Source organism: Chroicocephalus ridibundus, chromosome 6, assembly GCF_963924245.1.
Source record: "Chroicocephalus ridibundus chromosome 6, bChrRid1.1, whole genome shotgun sequence".
NCBI classification, from domain to species: domain Eukaryota; kingdom Metazoa; phylum Chordata; class Aves; order Charadriiformes; family Laridae; genus Chroicocephalus; species Chroicocephalus ridibundus.
The window spans coordinates 91310-113194 of NC_086289.1; the positions used below are offsets into that span (position 1 = coordinate 91310).

Consider the following 21885-nt stretch of genomic DNA (forward strand, 5'->3'; position numbering starts at 1 on the left):
ACACCTCGTCCACCGGCCCGTCGCGGTCCGGCGTCGCCCCCGGGCGGCCACTGGCGATGGGGCCAGCCGGTCAAGTGGCCCATCCCGTGCGGCACTCGCCACCCTGCCCGAGCCGTAGCCCGGCGGCCAGAGGAGCCCGTCGGGGCGGCCGGGGGTGGCGGAGAGCGCGGTGTTACCCGGTTCCTGCCCGACGCACCCGTTGCCGCTTGCAGCAGAGAGAGGGGGAAAAAAGCGCCATTAAATCGTTTATTAAACCTAATTTAGAGCAGCGTCGTTTTTACCCTGGCGTTTACGCGTTGAGTTAATTACGGGGACGCCCGTACACACGGACTGTGACAGCGACCGAAAACAAAGCTCATTAACCCACACCGAGTAATTCCTTCCCAAACTTACTTTGGCGTCAGGGCTGTTGTTTCGGGTCAAACGGAACGGTTTTCACCTGCAAACGGTTCTGGCGACAGACACGACAACATCCGAAGGAACGTGCTCTTTAATAATTGCTCTGATGTGATGAATTCGATTCGTGTTTACTTTGTGAGCGCTTTGAAACGTTTTAGTTCCCCACTTGTCGTGGTTAGTATTTTCCCTGGTCAGCAAAGCGTCAAACCCGTGGGAGAAGGCGAAGAACGCGCTATGAACCCCGTTTCCATAATCATTTTCTCTAAAAACCTCAAATCCGAATTCTTCTTTTCTTGACAAGGAAGCGTGTTTTCGATTAAGAAGAAAACCCGCCGTAATTTGATTTGTGCGAACGAGCTCCGTTCCGCCGCGATGCAGGAGCCGTTCTCCCCTCGGAGCCGAGGGCTGTCCCTGTCGGCCGGGGCTCGGCGGGAGGCCCCACTGCCGGAGCGTGTCAAAACCGGCCGCAAACCGGGCGGAACGGCGGTTCCCGGGACATCGCGCCCGTCGGCGACCGCGCCTTGAGCGCTCGGCTCCACGGCGGGGCAGCGGCTGTCGCGCTACCGGGGGCGGCACCGACCACCCGGCAGCCCCGCGGCCACCGGGCGGGCAGCCTCGCGGCAGCGGACCGCCCCCCCCCGCGCCGAGCGGCGCCCGGTGGGACCGGGGGATGGCCCTGCCCGAGGGCCGCCTTGCCGGCCCCGCCGCGGCGGGCGGGTCTCCCAGCGCCGGGCTCGGCGGAGGGGCCCGCGGCGGCGGGGGGACGGCGCGGCCGGCCGGCCGCCCGCCCAAAGGCCCAGGGCAGGGGGTCCGGGGGGGGGGGGTCGGGGGTCCCGGTCGGGGCGGGGCTCGCGCGGGGTCCCGTCGGGCGCGGCGCGGCCACGTGCGGCTCCGCGCGCTCCCACGGCGCGCGGGTCCCGCCCGTCCCGGCGGTGACGTGTCAGGGCAGGGGCGCTGGGCGCCCGCCGATTGGGCGGCGGCGGCGGCGCGGGGAGGCGGCCGCCCAATGGGCGCGGGGCGGGCAGGTGCCCGCGCGGTTATCTGCGCGCGGGGCTGGGGCGGGCGGAGGGTCCCGCTACCGCCGCCGGACGCGCGGCCCCGGCCCGGCCCCGCACAGCCCGGCCCCGCCGGCACCGTGACCCCGGCCCCCCCCCCCCCCCCCGCTGGATCCCGCGCAGGAGCCGCTGCGGACGCCCCGCACGCTTCGCCGGCGGGGGCTGCGCTCCCCGGCCGCCCTCACCGCTGCTTTGCCGCTGCCCCGACTTGCGGCTCCCCGCGCTCCAGCCTGGAAGTTCGCGGTGCGCGTCGCCGAGCTGCGGGGGCGGGCGCGGCCGCGCCGGGGTCTCCCTGCTCCCGGCAAAGTTCAGTACTCGCGGTCGGCCCGGCCCCGCGGGCGGAGGAGGGGCCGCCCCGCCGCCGCCGGCGCTCCCGGCGCGGGGGGAGAAGGATCCGCGCTCGCTGATGCCCGCAAATGTTAGCGGTGGGGCAGATGGATGCTAATCGCCAGAGCGCGTTCGTCCTCAGCAGTACGCCGCTGGCCGCGCTGCACAACATGGCCGAGATGAAGACCTCCCTCTTCCCCTACGCCCTGCAGAACCCCTCCGGCTTCAAGGCGCCGGCCCTGGGCGGACTCAACACGCAGCTCCCCTTGGGGACGCCGCACGGAATAAGCGACATCCTGGGGCGGCCGGTGGGCACCGCCAGCAACCTGCTGGGCGGGCTGCCCCGCATCAACGGACTGGCGGCCTCGGCGGGGATGTACTTCAACCCCGCCGCCGTCTCCCGGTACCCGAAGCCGCTGGCAGAGCTGCCGGGGCGGCCGCCCATCTTCTGGCCGGGAGTGGTGCAGGGATCGCCCTGGAGGGACCCCCGCCTCGCCTGTCCCGGTAAGTGCGGCCGGTTCGGCGGGGAGCGCGGGGCTCCGGCGCGGCCCCTCCGGGCCGGGAGCCGGGGCGGCCCCGGGCGGGCGGGCGCGGTGGACGGGGCGGGCGGCCCGGCGGAGGCCGCGGGCCGGTGCCGGTCACCTCGTCCCGCCGCGGCGCCCCGAGGCGTCCCCGGGCCGGACCCCGCGCCGGAGCCAGCGGCGTCCCGCGGCGGCAGACACCCGGAGCCGCGGCGCCGGGCTGAGACCCGCTCCCCATCCGGGGCCGGCGCAGACCCGGTCTCTGACGGGGCCGTTTCTCCTCCGCTTTCAGCTCAGACGGGGATGGTTTTGGACAAGGACGGCAAGAAGAAACACTCGCGACCGACTTTCTCCGGGCAGCAGATTTTTGCTTTGGAGAAAACCTTCGAACAGACGAAATACCTGGCAGGACCGGAGCGAGCCCGCCTCGCCTACTCCCTGGGCATGACCGAGAGCCAGGTGAAGGTAGGTCCCCCCGGGCCGGGCGCGGGTTCTCCCCGCCGCCGCCTCCCGCTCGCTGCCGAGCAGCGCTGAGGCGTTGGGCTTTTGCGATAGTTATCAGCCACCGCTGAAACTGTACGACCGTACAGGGAATTTTTTTTAAGTCAATTATATTTTAAATTACATTTGGATATTGGATAAGTTTTAGGCCAATTTCTACATAAGTTATTTTTTGCTTAGAGTTTTCTGTGCTGCAAACGATTTAAGGAAAAGATATGTAATATATTAAAAAAAACCCAAAACAAACAAACCAAAACAAACAAAAAAACCAAAGCAAAACGAAACCAAACCCCAAACCAAAAAGTCCCCCGCAGGTAACTGCTTTCAGCGGGTCCGTTTCCAACCGAGACGGTGTCCAGTAACTGGCACAACTTCACCTGGCATAACCACGCAAGTTTTTTAGCAAAGGCTTCGGGTGCGCCGCGGCGCTGAAGTGCAGCGGGAGCCAGCGGCGCTTGTTCCTCTGGCCACCCTGTTCCGTTCACACCAGATGTTTGTCCCGCGAAACCGCGGCTTTTGCCGTCGCGCGGCTCCGGCTGGCGACATCCCGGGGGAGCGGCGCGGGTGACCCCCGCGTGTGGCCGCAGCCCCCTCCCCGCCGCTCCCGGGACCCCGCGGCTTCGCCGCTCCCCCTTCCCCGGAGGGGCCGCTCCGCCCGGACCCCGCACGGGCGGGCAGGGGCGGCCGCGGCCCGGGCCCGGTGCCGCCGTCGGGGGGCGGGGGGTGGCGGCGGGGCTGAGCTGAGCCGTGCCCGGTGCCGGTGCCCAGGTCTGGTTCCAGAACAGACGGACCAAGTGGCGGAAGCGGCACGCGGCGGAGATGGCCTCGGCGAAGAAGAAGCACGACTCGGAGACGGAGAAACTGAAGGAGAGCTCGGACAATGAGGACGATGACGAGTACAACAAGCCCCTGGACCCCAACTCAGACGACGAAAAAATCACGAGGCTATTGAAAAAGCACAAATCCACGAACCTGTCCCTTGTCAGCCCCTGCAGCACCAGCTCGGACACCTTGTGAGGGCGCGGGCACCGCCGGCCGCTCCCAGTGCTGCGACGGAGATGAGTTGTACCTGGATGTTTAAAGTGGTGTGTTGTACAGCCTAAGATGTATGTGAAATGTATATATTTTTTACAGAATAAGTTATGAAATTATTTTCTTTCTCATCGATGTAAATTTCAGAGGAATTTTTCCAACTTTTTTGGTTTTTGTTTTGTGACCCTTTAAGGTTTGCCCTTGTTTTCTTTTAGCCTTCTTGACGATTTTCCTGCTCCTAACAATCAGATTTTGTTACGTTTTGTATGGGTCGCCAAATCCAAGCTCAGCCACTTTGTATATAGTAAATTTCAGATTTTGTGATGTATATTTCTAGTGTAAAAAAAAAAAAATCTGTTTTCTTTCACTCCCTCCCTCTACTCAGTGTTTTGGCGGTTTGATTTCTCCTGCCTCTGGATTTTATGCTTAATAATATCAAAAGAGAAAACAACCCAAAAAAAGCACGTGAGAAAAACGGACACTTGATTTTACATTAGCATCAAATAACGTCTCCAGACGGGTTGGAAAGACTTTGTATAAACCAATAAATTATTTAACAAGCTTCTCCTTTAGCGAGTTTCTTCACGCATTACTCGTTCTCGTTTCTCGCTCCAGGGGCTGCCGAGGACGGGGCCGGGGGGGGCCGTGCCCGTCGCAGGGACATTTTTGCCTCGCCCCAACGCTCCGGGGGCTCGAATTTTTAGTGCCGCGCTCGCCCTGGCCGCTTCCCCCGGCTCCGCGGGGGCGGCGGTGCCGGTAGGTCGGGCCGTCCCGGGCGCTGCCGCCCCCGGCTCCGAGCGGCCCGACCCGGCCCCGCCGCCGCCCCCGCTCCGCCGTCCGGCGCCTGCAGCCGGTGCCTGGCCCCGCCGCCGCTCCGGAGGGGAAACGGAGCCGCTGAGCCGGGCGAGCCCCGCGGCCGGGCCCGAGTGCGGCCGGGCCTGGAGCGGGTTGCCCCGACGGCAGCGCCGGGAGCCGGGCTCGGTGCCGCAGGGGAACCCGCCGGCCGGGACCCCCCCGCACCAAGGGAAGAGGAGCCGATAAGAGATGGACGGGGCCGAACGTCCGGCACCGGCACGGAAAACCGTTTCGGTGGCGGTTGGTTTTTCCTGCGGGGAGCGGGAAGGAGCGGCTGGGGCTCGTCCCGGACACCGGCGGCGGTAAAACCCCCCGAACTCGGTAGCGCGGGTGTCTACCGGCCTCATCTCCCCCCGCTCACCTTCCCGTTGAGCTCCGGAGAACGCGACCCTCGCCCCGCAGGAACGGCACCGGCGAGTCGGGTTTGCCAGCTGGTAATTAAGACCCAGGTAATTAAGCAGCCGTCCAGGTGCCTCGCAACGGGTGCGGAGGGGCGGGACGGGGCATCCGCGGCAGCCCCGGGCTGCCGTTCCGGTACCGGGCCTCGGAACGGCCCGGAGCGCCCGGGCTGCCGCCACTCACCGAAATCATAAAAGCCGAATTATTGCTTTAAAATTCTTTAGACGAAACGTGCCCCAAGGAAATCGGGAATCCGTATTCGGCGATGAGTCTTTCTCTCTTTTTACAGAACGGGGCGGCTCCGCGAAGCGCCCGCCCGGCGGAGCACGGACCCACCGGCGGCGGCGGCTCCGCCGGGATCGGGCCCTTCCCGGTGGCCTCCCCAGCCGGGAATTCCGTCTGGGAATATCCCCGCAGCCCGGCTCACCCCGCGCCTTCCCCAGATAACGCCTCTGTTTTTTGTGTGTTTTTTTTTTGTGTGTGTGTGTGTTTAAATGCTAAAGTTGCGTTTTATGAATTTCTGCGGGTTACACCTCAGCCTCGTCCAACAAATCACCTCGACAGGTCACCCGCGTAACTAAACGCCTCTCCGCGGACTGGGGCTATTTATGGTCTCGCAGTTTATAGCCCTGATGAGTTTATCTGTAAACGGGGCTTCGGTCTGAGTTTGAAAAGGCAGCTTCCCCCCCCCCCGAAAACCAGAGATAATGAGGAAGGAGTTTACGGCGGCGTATTTATTGAACTGCTGGGGACTGGCGTCTCCTGAATAGCTCATAAAGTTGTATTACTCGCTGGACATCCACACTCTTACTCCGATACAAACTCCTAAGTGCCTTTTCCTCGGTTTGTACTGTGTTTTGATTAACACTAGAACTGCATTCTATTACACAAGTTTTCATGCGAAAAATAACCCAGTTAAATTGGCAGGAGATTTTAAGGTAACTCATTAATAAGAAATGTGACAATTTAATAATTTCCCTGTAATCCCCAACGCCCACATCAAAGGGACAGACACAGACACATTCACCATGATCAGTTTTATTGCTTGAGAACCAGAGTACTCATTTCTAAAGGCCTTCAAAGTTATCATGAGTCGAGTTCGCTTAAATAGAATTACTGTGTGGTTATAATGCAACATGGCACGATAACAATACAGAGCTGCAGACACCCTTTGGGCAACAGTACTTAATATAAACCCAGGTTGTACTGTTGAGAAAACATTCTGCAAGCAGACATCAAATCATTTTCAATGGTAGTGATTTATACCAAAATCAAGCATCAATCTAATGCCATCACGCAGTCCATGAACTCTGTAGTGTTCTAAATTAAATCAATAAAACATACATTTGTGTTTCATCAACAGACTCCCTAATCACCTTTTAATGTTGTATTTAGTGGTGGGAGAAAAATGTTCGTAACAAGATTATATTGTAGGCTGCACCGAGCTACTAACCAGGAAAATTTACAGTCTTTTTTTTTTTTTCCTTTAACACTGTATAAATACAGTCTGTGCCCAATACAGTTGCTACCTGAAGCAGACTATGATGTTCTTCTCCCGTGTTGTTATTGTTTCAATATAGAATACTTGGCACCATAAAACAGTAACAAAAGACGGACAAAAACAGTTTACAAAATTCTGGAAAGTTACACCCAAACCTAGCTAAGAACTTCACATTCAATCTTTACTATTACATAGAAAGAAGGGATTATAGGAGTAACAAAGTGAAACTGCTAATATATGTGCTATATAGTATGCTATATATCTGTATCCAGGATGGCACTGCTATATATTATTTATTATATAAATGTTGTTTGTTGATGTACACTTAACTAAACCTGCTAAGACTCCAACACTAACTGCTGATATGGCACTCTCAAGCATTCATATTGGAAAGTATATTTAGCGTAAGTTTTGGTCAGGTTTATAAATTATTTATATATCTGTGTATATATACACATACATACATATATATATACACACACATATATATGTATGTATAGAAAGCAGCTGCTGTGTGATTCAAAAACCATGTAACATGGCAGTATAGTAAATAACATGAGAAAAAAATTATAAAAATGAAAAACAAAATACTAAAACTAAAACACAAACCATAAGCCTTGGTCAACAAAGAAAATACCATTTAAAACCATCAATATCTCTATCTATACAATCCAATGTACAAAACCCCAAAGTGGTAAAGATATATAATGTTAGGCATGACACCTTTAAAAGTTTATAATATGCTGAAATAGCTTTTCCACATCGACAAACACTTATTAAAAGTTGAAAGTTGTGAAATCTAAAATACATAACTCTGCTGTCTATTTAGAGTTTTGGCAACAGAATTGTGACATATATATAAAAAATAATTCCACGTTTCTACTTGATGTCACATGAACATACAAGACAGTGAGGTATGTGAGGCTTTTCTCGAACAGAGTCCAGATGCTGAAGCATAGTGTACGACCAGCAGTCTAAAATTGTGGCACTCGGGACTTTATCTACCGATACAGCTGTTACGATTATGTATTTCAGTATACTGCGGGCTCCTTCCCCTCCTTGCTACAGGGTGGTTTCACGGAAAATCTTCTCGTTTCGTAGGCATCTTTTTCCTGTCGCAGAATTGGCATTTTTTTAAAAAGAAAAATAAACACAGGGGAAATGATGTAGGAAATGTAAACGTAAAGGAAAAAAAATGATATTTACCACCACATCACTGCACGACACAACACTTGTGCACATTTGCAATAGGTTTACCTGCCCCAGCAGCTATTCGAAAGGACAGGAACACAGGCTGCAGCAAGTCAGGGAAAAATAGAAGTTACACATTTGAAACAGAAACATTTTTTTCTTACAGTCAGTAGCAAACACAACAAAAATCCCACGACTGGAAACAAATTGATGCAATGATTTTTCCGATTACTCTAACTACAAAATGCACACAAGAACGACACCAGCTCCTTACAGACCTCTGCTCCCTCTGAAATCTAAGGGAAAATTTGCCACCGATTTCTGTGGGAAGAGGATCGGGTCCCCCAGACAACTCCCTGCTATCACAGAATTAGCTCCACTGAAAGCGCCACGCTACAAAAATTCACGGTGACAAAGGAAACAAAATTAGTGTTTCTGAACTGCCTGTCCTTCAGCTGCCACCTCTCCAACCTCCGCCTGTCACTGCAGAAGCTGGTGAACTGCTGTATTTTAAAACCTGACCTGGACGATTCTGGACCAAGTATCGTAAGTGCATCTTCCTTAGAGAAACAGTGCTCTGCCTCACTAGAACTCTGGCCGTGACAGCAGAGAGAGGCGTAGGTTTGTGGATTTGGATTTACGTGCATACGCGCACACACGGGTAATCACCCGCTATCCGGCACGGAGTTACCGCTCACCAGCCCCAGCACCGTCTCTGGGACGGACACACTACTGCTGTCGTACAGTTCCCAAGTTTTTGCAAGTCTCTAGTTGAGTTTTTGTATAAGTTCTATGTACTTTTTACGTAAGTTTTCAGAGGTTACCTCCTACTCCTCGATCAGCTCTTTCTCAAAGCAAGCAAACACTCAGTTTTGCTGTATTGCTTACTTGGCCTTCCTCCTCTTACCTTCCGCAGAGAAGACTGGTTATAAAACTCACATCTTTTTTTTTTTCACTTAACAACTAGTATTTATGTAATTCTACGTCCTGTTTCTCACTTGATGCTTAAATATGCAACTGCCAATATGTTCTTTTACTAATACACAGCTAGGCACCGAATTAATTGAAACTAAATGTTTTGGAAGCAATTTCGATAACCCAATGCAAACACGTCTGTTTTACAAGAATAGTTGTAAGCGCACAGGCAGCTGCCAGACTGTATCATGCTTTCACTGTAGCGCACATCAACCTGTTCTTTATTTGGTTTCACCCAAGTACCTACTCTAATATACTGGCTGATTTCAGTTGAATTCAACTTTAAAACATTTTCGAGAATTTCTCTTAAAAATAGGACAGAGGTATATTTGACTTTAATATAAAATTAAGAGAAACCAGTGCATACATTCTCCTTCCTAACAAAAAATACTTAGAAGATACAATACTAAAATGTTTAATTTAATTACCTTGTGATCCCCCATGCAGACATTTGGCCCAATGTGGTCATATATTACTATCTTCTCATCATTTTCTGACTAGTTAAAAAAAAAACAAAACACAACGAAACAACAGTCAGTTCCGGTATTCTCCAGGTTACAGAAACAGAAAGAAATGTGGAAATTCTTTACGCAAATAGTTCAAGCCACCTTCTGAATGAAGTGATAGGAACACACCTTTGCTTGGCCTCTCCGGGGAAAGACCACGCAGAATGGATTTTTAAGCCGTGGAATGGATTTTTGTTACTGCTGGCGGCAGTTTGTGCGGTTTGTCCACGTGCAGTAACGGACGGAGCCCCTGCGCCCGCTCCCTGCCGCTGGCACCGCAGGGCATTTCGTGAGTAACGCCTGGGCGGCCGAACGCTGCCGTGGTTACGGTGGCACGCTGGCCTTCCGCCAGCGCCACGCAGCCAGCACAGCCGGACAGTCCTTCTTTTAAGAACAACACGCATTTTTTATTGAATTAGCTGGGAAATATGTTGTTCTTCGAATTAAATGCAATCCACATTGCCTCAGGAGAGCATTTCGTTTCATCATATAGGTGATTCTAAACGTTCAGAGAGATGAACGAATTATTTACAGTTTATGAGTATAATTTTTAACTATTTCTACGAGATCCATTCCTTCATCGGAGAAAAAGCCTTATTATGTGATTTTAAGAAAATGGGCAGCAAATGAGAGATGACATTCCTCCAGTCTCCATTACGAATTGCTTTCATTTTGTTCCATGTTGAACTTTATCCTTATATGCTGACTTCTTCAGCGTTTGTAGCTTAATGAATAATAAAATGTACTCATCTTTCTGCCATTTGCAATAAAGGCGATTTTGAGACTCCGTTTTGACTCTCTAGCACAGTCCTTCGGGAATAAATACAAATACGTTGCCATACAAGACAATTTCTTATTATGCTAAACAATTCCTATAAGCTAATTAAATCTGCAATCTGCACACTCTCGAGTCTCTCATGCAGTCATAGATGTGCCTTAAACTAGTTGGCAATACTAATTTATTTTGTATGAAACAGTCAAGACTTTCTCATCTGTAATCAGTCAAGTTTGACTGGGCAATAACTTCATATAAACAGTAGCATTTAGGACTATAAAGTTAAAACTGAATTATCTTTAATGCAGTAAGGAAGCTTAAGGTCAGATTTACTTTATAGCACGGTTGTCTGCCAAAAATATAAAAACATAACCTTCTGCATTGTATGCATGAGCACTTTCCAATATTTCAAGATCATAATGCCACTAGCATCGGAAGTGGGGATACATTCATCAAAAGCGACTTGATAATTTACAAAGGCAGCATAAAATTGTGGATTTTCAACTGCATAATCTTTAGACAGATAAACAAATTACAGCGGTGCACAAGCAGGAACAATATACACTTGGCTGAGCATTCATTACTTCACGCGATCAGGCGTCAGCGCAGCTCCCTGGCAGTGGGCAACCTTTGGTGTTTTAGGGCTCAGGAAGCATAAAATAACATGATGGTGGGGTAACCGACCATGGCATGATAGATGATGCTGCATGAAAGCTGTTTACAGCCCCATGTCTCTACAATCTGTAATGCCTACCGTGTGGCTGAACACACCGCACAGCCTGGTAATTTGTGCATGCTGTCCTTTCTTTGCATGGGATTAAAATGCAGAAGATTTACTAGGAGTTTTGTTTGAAATAAAATATAGAATTGCTAATGCAGAAAAATAAATGCTTTACTTGCCTGTAAGAAAAGTTAATACTGCAAAATAATTACCTGCATACGGATTTTCAGTAGCCAGTTACAACCAAAAATTCTTCAAAAATTCATATACATTTATATTTTAAGTTTTGGTTACAGTGTAATCAGTTCATTAACATTTGCTTTTACCTTCTTCACAGTTGCTTTTAAAGCTTCAAAGCTAAGCCTTTGCAACAGAATGAATTCTCCACAGCAAGGCAAACGCTGCTCACCGTGTAGAACTGCAAAAACTTGTACGGTCATTTTGCCCGTTCCTCTACCAGTTCAGCATTCTTTTCTACTGAATATTTTCATTAAGCTTTATGGGCCAGAATTACAGTTTGGTTTTGTGCAGGATAAGCTAACTCCTGTCTTGGTATGGACTCCCTGAGTTAAACAACTCCGCCAGTTTGGCCTCATCTGCCGCTGTAATTTTGCATATGCATTTCTGGAGACATCCCAAACTGCATGCTTGTCATTTGCAAATGCAAAGCTGCAGAGACAAAATTATACGCCTTTTTTAAATATAAGCTTGGAGTGACCCAACTGACTGGGTTTCTGTTCCATGGAGACTAAGAATTGGGCTAAGTGACCTCACAGCTACAAATTTCTTTAATGCTCAAACTTTGTTTTCCTTTGTTTAATTTTCTCCCATTATATCCAAGTTATGCCCCCCTAGATAATCTGAAAGAATTCCTTTCCCTCTGTACTGTTTACACTCTTCAAGCCTTTGTGTACACTTCTATCTCCTTATTCATTGCTTTAAAAAAAATCTTCCCTCATTGGCCACTCTTTCCATGGTTTTAATCCTTTGTTCTTTAGGAATTTCATGGGCGCCAAGTACTATCTGTAAGATTTTGGGTAAAGTCTCACTTTTTCATATGGTATTTCTGTGTAAGAAGATCCAATAACATTGATTTTGACATTACCATTTTATTATAAAGCCTATATTCCTCTTAGCTTCACAATTATTTTTTTTTTAGTAAATCCTGTGGTACATGCATTGTCTAAAATTTTGGGCGAAACTTCCAGATATCATGCAGACACTTCTTCAACATTAAAATGTGTGAGGAAGTACATCGAACTGAAATTTGCGTAGCTACGGAAAAAACGTTCTCAGCCTTTCAGTGAGTTATACACTGCAAAGCCAACAGTCTAATCAGGAGATAAATAACCCTGGTGAGAGAGAGAAACAGAAGGCCATAAGCTTCAGGAAAGCACGTTTCGAGGGTTTCATTAATTTAAACAGAAAATTAAAAAAAGCCATGAAGATGTAGAATATGGATGTATTTGCAAAGGTTATTTTCTGCAATTCTGTCCCATGAAAGGGCATTAGATACACAGGAGCACAGAGACAGACGCAGGGTTTGGGGCAGTTTTGGGTTTGTCAGGCCGGTTGTGCGGGAGGCAGTGACAGGGCTGGCAGGGAGGTGACCCCGCGCGCGGCGCTGAGCAGTCACAGCACGGCCGGGCGCTGGCGGCCGCGGCGGGGAGGGGAGCGGGAAGGCTCCTCGTGTCACAGGATCCCCTGGCGTGCTCCCCGTCCTGTGGAACACCCACAGCCAGCGTACGCGGGAGCTGCCATGACCAAGCACGCGGGAAAACCCAGGGGCAGCGAAGCTGGCACAGGCGAGCGGCTGAGCTGGCTCGGGGCTCCGGGGAGAGGAGGAGAGCGGAGCGCAGCCAGGAGGAGAGAAAGGATAACTGGAAGGCTCTGAACTATACCGAGGTCATTTAACTTTCAACAGAGGGCCACCAAGTTTACCTTACCTCTATACACTAAAGTCCCAAGAGGAACTCTATGTTCTAAAAATGTTGCACAACCTTCTTTTTAAAGCTCTAATGGGATGGCTAAATTAGGCACTTAATTGGCGTCCCAAAGTTAGGAGCTACCTGCTGGAGACTCTGCCCTCATTCAGGGGACAGCACTAGGAGAGGTGGCCCACCCAGGATCTGACATATTCTTGGGAAATTTGCTTCTCACCATCAGCAACAGCGGGAACCTAAATCTACCACGCTTGTAGCTCGGGTACGTCCAGCTGTTGCTGCACAGGCTTTTCTTTCAACAGCCGGAGCCCTCAGCCAGCAGCCACTCCTCCTTATTTTGTCTGCAGCTGTGCTGAATCCCCAGTGAGGGCAGTGCTGTCACCTGCCTTACCGTAGAGCGGACTGTACTGGGGGACTGACGGGGGCTTTTTATTTTTTATTATTCTTTTTTAAAGCAGGCACAGTTTCGCAGTGCTGCACGTCCCAGCACAGCCCTGCCAAGAGGCGACAGGCAGCGCGTGCTGGCAGCTCAGATACCAAAAGCAGCTCTGGTAACAGCCAAGGGGCTACCGGGGGCTAATCCACACGCTCGGGCGGAACGCACCAGAAAGCAGAACCGTTCATTATTGCCATGGTATGCCATCTCCAGCTTGGCGAGCGTCTGCTACGGGCAACTGGGAATCCAAGGACAAGCAGAAGTGTATCAGCCCTCCCTCCATGAACAGCCGGGTGGCCGCGGGTCCGTACTCACCTTCAGAATGAGCTCCTTGGCTGAGTGGGACATGAGGATTCTGTCACACCAGGCCGGACATCTCGTATTCATGTACTGCTTTCCCTGGCTGGAGTCCTCGCTGTACGGGTAACTGCAAACAAACCACAGCCACAACCATCAGCAACTCTGCAAAGCCGCCGGAAGCCTCTGGCTCAAATGACTACACTAATTAAAAAATGTAACCAGCAAAAAGCAGCTCTTTAGACACCTCTCATACTTATTTATCTTTCTTTTCTCCCCCCCTTTCCTTCTCACGTGCTCTTTCCTTATTTCTCTTCTCGTACCTACAATCCGACTTTAGGCCAAGGGTTTCAGACACTACAGTTTCAAACCTCGCACCTCCGACCGTGCATTTTTGCACTTGAGAGTGTCCAAAGACCAGGGACTATTCAGCCATGTCGCAGTATGAAAATCAGCTCAGCACCGACTCAAGTGCAGAGCAGGCTGCTGCCTGTGAGTATGGAAAATGAACAGGTAGAAGATGGAAAAGGAAACCTAGGGAAAAAAAAGGTTAATCTCATGGGCTTTCTTTGCATGACTCTCTCGAGGAGAGTTATCCAGGAATGATTTAACAGAAAAGAGAGTTCAGGGCACTGTCATCTCTGCAGCTGAACACAAAAACCACCTGTACGGATTCTCTAAGGCTGACAGAAAGGAAGAAATGACAAGAAAGCAGGCTTTTTAGGGGATTTCTTCAGAACCAAGGAATTAGGAATGTGGTTTAAGGAAAATGATGCTGACTACGTAAGTTTCTGTAACTCTATATGAAACTGTGTTAACAAAAAGTAAATAATTTTTTAAAGACATCTGGAATAGAAGATGATTAAATGGTAGCTTTGCTGTGGGGTCATTATAAATGTGCTATGGGATCTCCAGTGCATTCTAACTTTGCTTTAAAAGGCAACAGAAAGTGTTTGTTTTAACCTACAGAACAGCCTGAAATAATATAACTCAACATGTCCGTGTGAGCCCACGGGCTGGAACCGTCGAAGGCACCTGAAGCAGCAACCTCTGGTTAACAGCCAGAAGGCTGAGGCCAAAGTTTTCCTCGGTTTATCCAAATGTTCTCACTAGTTTAATACGATGGAACTTTGAGTTTGATGGTGGCTTATCACGCTGTAAGGCCCACTGTTCCCCCAGAAATAAAGGAAAAGCCCCAAGCCCCTCAAAGAGGGGTTTTGGAGAAATCCAGAGGGTTTGTGACAGGCTCGATTTCTTGAATATTGGGCCCAAATGAATTGAAGTTTGTCCTTGCTAAATGTCTTTAAGCAAAAGCCATACAGCTGGTGCTTATTATCTACACATGTAGGTGTGGGTGTATTTAAAATGGCGTTTGCATTTTATTCTGCTCATCACTGAATTCATAACGGAAACACTGAGGTTTTCCTGGTATGTGTGTTAAAATAAAATTTCTGGTATTGTAACAAAAGGGTTTGCATGCCTGAAGAGAAACTTATTTACCACCCTACTTGGTGTGATAGCCTGAAACTGAGACGTACAGCTTTCTACCAAATGGGTTTACAAGCTACACTGCCATTAAAAAGATTAGCCGTGGCAAACATCCAAGAAAAGCGTACGGAACGTATTGGAACAATCCAGTGATCTCAGTACCTTTTCCACCTCATCAAACCTAACAAGACTCATTTTCAAAACATATTATGAGAATTCAATTTGCTGCTTCACTGACATACAGAAGTACAGCTTATTTCTGAGTGTCTGTGAAATATTTTGATGATGTAATGCTATTGGTAGGAGAAGCTCTTTGTCTGCAATTTAAGGGTTGACTTTTTCTGGTAACCTCTTACTTAAGTTACTCAAGAACCCCACACAACTGAAGATACTTTTTATGACATAAGGTATAAGAATCAATCACATTTCATATAATCCTTCCTTTTACAGCATTAACTGTATGGCTTTTAAAGTATGATGTTCCGTACCTGGAATGATCTGTTACTGCTATGTGTTAAAGCATTTCATCTGAGAGCCTATATTCTGTGAAATGGTATTTATCAATTTGCTTTATTGATCTTAACGTCTTCACAGGGTGAAAACTTCTGCCAATTTTTCAAGGTCTTTAGTGCTGATCACCCAGTCGAGAAGTTACTGTAGTTTACAAATATCTTTGACAAATCAGATTTCTAATGGCTGGGACAGAGACGAAAATAAATGCTGCAGAAGTTATCCAGACAAAATGATCTGTAGGTAATAACTTAATACAATAAAGTGGGGCAAGCTCTCCTTCTTATAAGGCAGCATCCTTCCTCCAGGCCGGCAGTGCGGGGCATTCCTTCTTGCTGCACTCTAATGAACAGGTTTCTCCCTCCCCACCTCCGCCTCTTCGGCTTGTGCAAGTCTCGCTCGCCGTGAAATGCTGACGTAACAAAAATCCTAACTAGATACACCCCCAAAAATAAGGAAAACTATTTGCTCTCCTCCTTCATGCTCTAGAAGGGTCACATATACTTTGGAATAAGCAGGCTTCTTTCGTAGATGGTCTCAGAAAGTGATCACAGCTCACTCAATATGACTCAAAATTGCTGGAATTCTTTTCTGTGACTTAACAGGTTTTGGGGGCAGGATAGTTTAGTTAGTTTATTATATGCCACTTATCTTAAACAGACTTTTGCAAATAGAAGCTCTATTAGAGGTTTATGGAATCAGACTGTCACTGAAGAAATTTTCATGAAACACATTGCCAAATGTATACTATTCCAGAATAAAACTTTTCAAACAACATAGACTCCAGTACCTGTCTCCATCATCCTGTTCATAGTTAAATGAACAGTGGAACAAAAATTGTGTGACTGCTCCCAGAAGTGAACCATCTGCCTGTGCACTCTGAAGCTTTTACGTGGTGGGAGCGTTTATAAGGGATCTCTCCCCCATGGATGCTCTGGTGTCTCACACGGTGTTACCTCTTTCAGACGCCTTCCCACCAGCTGATGGGATTTAAACCAGACAACAGAAGCAATTGCCAGAGGAGACAGACAGATGCACCAGCATTTCAGGAACCAGGCTGGTGATTCTGGTGCTGCCGTAACAGAGAGATGTTGCAAAAATCAAAGAGACGAGAAAAACCCGCGAGGCCTCAGAACTGCCGCACACAGCAGCGCCGAATTTCAGCCTTGCCCACAAGACCCGTCACCAGAACCTGCAGCCCTGGGCTGTTCTCCTGCGCTCCCCCGTGTTGGGGAAAGCGGGACACAAGGTCTCGACGCTCATGTTGCTCCTCCCAACACAGCAACTGCCCCAGCAGCACAGAGCCAAGACGGTGCTCAAGAAACCAGACAGTGTTTCCACTGACTTCAACAGGCTAACCGGGATAGACGTGTACTAATACACACTTCTATCTGACTATTAACTTCTTGTTCTCTCTAGGGGCGCTTCATGGTTTATTTCCTCTTTTCCTTCCTTTCTCACCTACTTTTTTGAAATAAAGCATAAATAGCCTCTTTTAAAGAATAACGTAAATTTAAATTTGTGTGCACGCAAAGAGCAGAACTATTCTCGCAATACACATCTTCCAAAAGTCATTAAGCATAAGACTGTCCACTGTCAAGTGCATTAAAATCACTTTGTTTGGCTGACATCTCCAGCCTCTTTTAAACACCCATTCCAGGCAAGTAAGGATCTCACAGTTCTTAATTCAAAACTCAGTTAATGATGCTAGTTAACAGATTTTCTGATCTATGAATTGCACAAACAGTGACAGGCTTGATAAGAACAACTGCAAATCTGACAAAAATAATTTTAAGGGCTCTACACCACATAATGCAAAGTTAAAAATTCCAATACTAATCTCCCAGAGGGTAAGCATCATGCCGCCTTTCTGTGCCCGCACGATTAGTCTTGACCACCAGAACTGTGGCAGAGAAAAAGGGAGAACCAGCTCTCTCAGTCCCGTGACTAGACAGGAAAGAATGTCTTTTTTTTTTCCTTTCAGTAGCGTTCTGCCTCAATCACAATTTATCTTGTGCAAGGTACAGAAAACAGTGATCTTGAGAATGAATAGCGAGTGCTCATGTAAAAATGATGACATAACAGATAAAGGCCTCTAGGTAGCACTTAAATATAAAAGATAAATAGATATAATGCCAACACCTACAGGTGCTATAGATAAGTTAAGACTGTACACACTTCCCAACTTTAGTATTCAGTATGGTTACTGACTTCTTTACACACGCTGTATTATACACATTTGAAAATACAAATGGAGAAATGAGGAATTCCATGTGGAACAACTTTTCTGCCCCGTTTAAAACAGTGGAAAAGTTGAAATTTAGGATCTCGATCATTCATGTTAGATGAATAACTAATAGTAAAAATAGTCTGTTATTCTCCGTGTATGAAAGCCAGTAGAGTTGTGCAAAATATCCTTTGACTGTATATGCCTCTGGACAATGGCTTGTATGATTTATCTCCAGTTGTCCAGGATTTATTTTTTCTAAAAATGCTTCTTCTAGCTGCTTTTCCACCTTATTTCACAAACTTTTATTTCAGTTACACCCATTTTATTCAACCAGAAGAATGACTGTCAGGTGGGTTTTCTGAATAAAACTACCAAAAGGTACTAATTAAAGCAACATCATTAATATAATGCTAAATGTTGTCAAAATTTCAGCAAATACTTTGATGAATTATTAACTAACTCTGTTAATACGGAACAGGCTGTCCGATGAACTGCTGGTATTACAGCTAATAAGGATGAGAGCTACTTGGCAATTGTTGGGGGAAACCAAACCATTAAGAGCGTCAGTGATATCACTGCACTGCTGCTGTTGACAGGTATTGTCAAAGATGACTGGACACCTTTACAAAAATACTTACCGCAGGGTGAAAAGTCTTCTGACATCATAAACCATCCTGTCAGCAGTGTCTTAACTCGAAACACAAGCCAACAATACTGTGTGTATAAATGTCTCCTTAACTGGCGTTTCCAGTCAGGAAAAATGCTCCTAATGAACTCTTCTCTTGTGTAAGAATGGATAAAAGGTGTTACTGAGATGGGTGAAATGCACTTTCTAACGGTAAACAATTAATTCACTTTGGCGTGTTATTGCCTTTAAGAGCTGTGTGTCCCGGCTCAGTCCTGCAGGCAGCGGACGCAGCGAATACGCCCTGCAGCTGGTGACGCGCTTCGGCGTTGCTTTAGGGGTTCTGCTTTCTATGGTCAAGACATTTCCACCAGGCAACAGTGGGGAAAAACTAAGCTATGTCATCTTTTTCAGTACAATAATGGTCATTCTTTAAAACTGTGTGTCCCATGTCCATATTCACACGCAGATGTTTAGGCAAACTTCATCACGTTTCAGGGAATGGAAATGCCTCCTATTCAAAGATCACTTGTTCTCATCTATTAATTGTCCACACATTTTATATCACTGAATTCTTTCTAATACAAAATGTTTGAGATAGGATGGAGTTACAAAGCATCGATGAAAACTGAGCTCTTTATAACACAGTTTTGATTTGGCCCATTTTATTTTTGAACTCGGGTATGAGTCCTTGCATTTACTACACCTTCTATCACTCTGAAATCTATTTATATATGATATTGAGAAAGAACTTCAAAAGGGGAAAAATCCCAACTGCTTCTCATCAGGCAATTACAATTTTCATATTTTGTAAGAAAACGTTGGACCAACTTACTTACAGCTCTGACACACTTTCAGACTGTCTAAGGTGTTTTCCCCAGAAGTGAGGACAGTGAATGCAGGCTGCCAGTTCAAGCTTTGGGTGCTTCAAAAGTTGTAAGGCCAAAGATGTAAATAAAAATATTTTTATATTTTTAATTGACAAGGTCCCAACTCGGCATCAGCGTGAGCTGGTACATGACTGTAATTTCAATAAAATGTCATCTGACCAATCAAAGTGTGACATCTAATTTTTGTCAGCTACCAGACTGTTAGTTTCTTCCTCCAAATTGAATTCCCACTCTTTATTTCCCTGAATCTGAAAGGGGGATTTGGGTTTCTTCCTAACAAATGACTCCATGTAATTTATCTTCATACGCTCATTTTAGGCAGCAGATAGTTAAAGCTAAGCAGTTAGACGCGTTGCTGTTTGAATTAAATTAGCTGCTTCGTAAGTACCAGAACACTGACAAGCCTCCACGATGCTCTGCCGAGCAAACGGGCCGCGACACGCATCTCACTTAGGCCAAATCAGGAGGGCAAACACAGCCCTGCAAACACAGCATTAAAGTACAATGTGTCAACAGCTGCTCCTCGCACCGGCGACACGAACACCATGGTGATGGCGGGGACAATCCCAGCCAAAGGTGACGGAAAGAGGGGGGTCAGCGGGGGTCCAGCGGCCGGGGTGAGGAGGGCAAGCAGGACCAGCCCCCGCTCTGGCCACTGCACAAACAGCTGCGGTAACCACACCGCGCATTGACCTGAATCTTCTTCGGGGATTTACGGAGGGCATATCGCTTTTTGACTTAACACGCTGCTTTGGAAAATACCTGTCGTGATTTGTTTCGGAGTTAAAGGTTTCTGTATCACCTCTGTAACTCTGGACCTTTTTCAGTTAAAACAAAAGACACCCAGAACAGCCAGCTTTTTGCAGTGAGCAACAACTGGCCTCCACCTCCACTCCCCTTGAGAAAACGTCCCTTTGCCCACTGCGGACACCCCAGGCCCCACATGGCGACAGCGGGACCATGGGCCCCTCGGCCCCTCGGGAGCGGGGGTGACAGCCACCGCCGTGCCACGCTTTGCCCTTCAACGCCAGCCTCCGGCGGGGGCCCCGCACACAAAAATGGATTATTCTGCAATACCAATGCCTCAGCGGGCGGACAACGAGCGACGCACTCTATTGCTTTAATAACAATAATGTTGCACTCCGCCAAATATATCTAATACCGCTACTATTGCAAGTGGATATACATAATGATGAGCAACGGTGGCTTGCTGGGAAGGACGCGGTGCTGGTTGTTTCAGAAAAACAGCCTGATATTACTGCGTGTGGCTGTGACTGAGCTAAACGTCTCTTCTGGGAATGTGACTGGCCTAGAGTAAGTTACTTTTGGGCTGTCATTTACAAATTATAACACGGGGAAAAACATTACGGCAAAGCTGAGGCGACAGGTGGGACAGGGCTGAGAAGCCAAACAACGGGCTTTCTACAGGTCTTTTGGACAGGAACACTGCGAACGGCCGGGTTAAAGGCAAAGACCATCCTCTGTTCAGAATTTGCGTGACTTTCTGCTTGCAGTAACCCTCACCTTACACACGGCATACAGTAATACTGTGTCCTTGGAACTTTTTTATTCCATTGATTTTCCTCTCTTTTTTCCTTTTGCCACATTCCTTAAAATAAACAGAACTGCTTACTTGGATAATTCTATCCAGTTCCTCACAACTTAAAGAAATGCGCTATTTTAATTTGGAAATTAATTGAGAATGATGGGGATAGCTGTACTGATTTAATCTGAGGAGAGAAATGGGGATAAGAGCTCTCTGAAAACCATTTTAATGACTAAATTCTCATTGTTTTGGGGGAAATGACAGCTGTATTTTCTGCTTCCAGCTGGGAGCTGTTTCTGTGCTCCAGCCTTAGATGCTGGAAGAACATGGACAATGACAGAGAGTCCCTTGTTCCTCAGGGGCTGCGGGATCCGCTGATGATTTAAGATGCCTCACTGGTACCTGGAGGGCATTCTACAGTGCCTGAATGAGTAAAAAGTATTTCTATCCGGTGGAAAATACTTCTTAACTGGCAGAAAAATCACGTGTTATAAGAGTAGCTGATAAAGCAAGCGTAAAAATAATCTCGGGCTTTAACAATTTTCAATCTCTTCAGGTGCCCAGCTCCCGCTCCTGTGAGACATCGGGAGCCGGCGCGTTGCTGAGGTGATGTTCAAGGAGGGGATCCCCGTTTGCCCCAGGGGCACCGACAGTGCCTGTCCCGGAGCCAGATGGTCGGTGTGCTCTGAAAACGGGCGGTCGGTCGGGGAGGGGCTGGTCAGCAAAGGCAGCCCGTCGGCACCGAAACCATCACCTCGCCTTACCGTTTCCCGCCCCAGGGCAACAACCGGGATACGTGCGACGGCCCCGCGGGGCTGGGTACGACCGGCAGAGCTGTTCTCTGGAGGGACGCTGAGGAGGGAAGGGACAAGCCAGTGCCTCTGAACACCGCTCTGCCTCCTGCAGAGCCGCCTGCATCGCTCCCCACTGCTAATTACACCAGGAAAAATAGATGCATCCTCGTGCAACCTACTAGAATAAAAAAGGGTCGTGGGACAAAATACAAGGGTAGAGAATGAACAGATTATAGACTAAACAGGACTCTGGCAGAATAAGGGAACAGAGCCAGAGAGAATTCCAAAGGAGAAACGCTCTTCCAGGAGTAAATGAGATTCAACCCGTCTCCTGGTGAGAGGTGTCAAAGCCAAGACACTGCCAGTGC

General features: G+C 48.4%; 2 protein-coding genes across 3 annotated transcripts in view; one reads left to right on the top strand and one right to left on the bottom strand.

The window, feature by feature from the left end:
• Positions 1 to 1605: 1605 nt before the first annotated feature.
• NKX6-2 (NK6 homeobox 2) lies at positions 1606 to 4379 on the top strand. The gene is made up of 3 exons (XM_063338680.1): positions 1606 to 2285; positions 2595 to 2767; positions 3572 to 4379. The coding sequence occupies exons 1-3, from the start codon at positions 1871 to 1873 to the stop codon at positions 3818 to 3820; spliced, it is 837 nt and encodes a 278-aa protein (XP_063194750.1). The 5' UTR covers positions 1606 to 1870; the 3' UTR covers positions 3821 to 4379.
• Positions 4380 to 6111: 1732 nt separating this feature from the next.
• Positions 6112 to 21885, bottom strand: part of INPP5A (inositol polyphosphate-5-phosphatase A) — a 236767-nt gene continuing 220993 nt past the window's right edge. The window contains exons 13-16 of one of the 2 annotated variants that reach the window (XM_063338975.1): positions 13453 to 13564; positions 9185 to 9253; positions 7848 to 7884; positions 6112 to 7702 (exon numbers count right to left, since the gene is read on the bottom strand). In XM_063338975.1, the coding sequence (XP_063195045.1) occupies positions 7653 to 7702; positions 7848 to 7884; positions 9185 to 9253; positions 13453 to 13564 (268 nt within the window). In that variant the 3' untranslated portion in view covers positions 6112 to 7652. Of the gene's footprint in view, positions 7703 to 7796; positions 7885 to 9184; positions 9254 to 13452; positions 13565 to 21885 lie in introns of both variants that reach the window. The other variant, XM_063338976.1, reaches the window with a different exon arrangement.

What these genes read in the sequence shown, in the direction of transcription:
- NKX6-2 (XM_063338680.1), top strand. Translation starts at nt 1,871, where the DNA reads ATGTTAGCGGTGGGGCAGATGGATGCTAATCGCCAGAGCGCGTTCGTC. An exon ending in CCCCCGCCTCGCCTGTCCCG is followed by an intron (nt 2,286 to 2,594) that starts GTAAGTGCGGCC and finishes CTCCGCTTTCAG; the next exon opens with CTCAGACGGGGATGGTTTTG. An exon ending in TGACCGAGAGCCAGGTGAAG is followed by an intron (nt 2,768 to 3,571) that starts GTAGGTCCCCCC and finishes GCCGGTGCCCAG; the next exon opens with GTCTGGTTCCAGAACAGACG.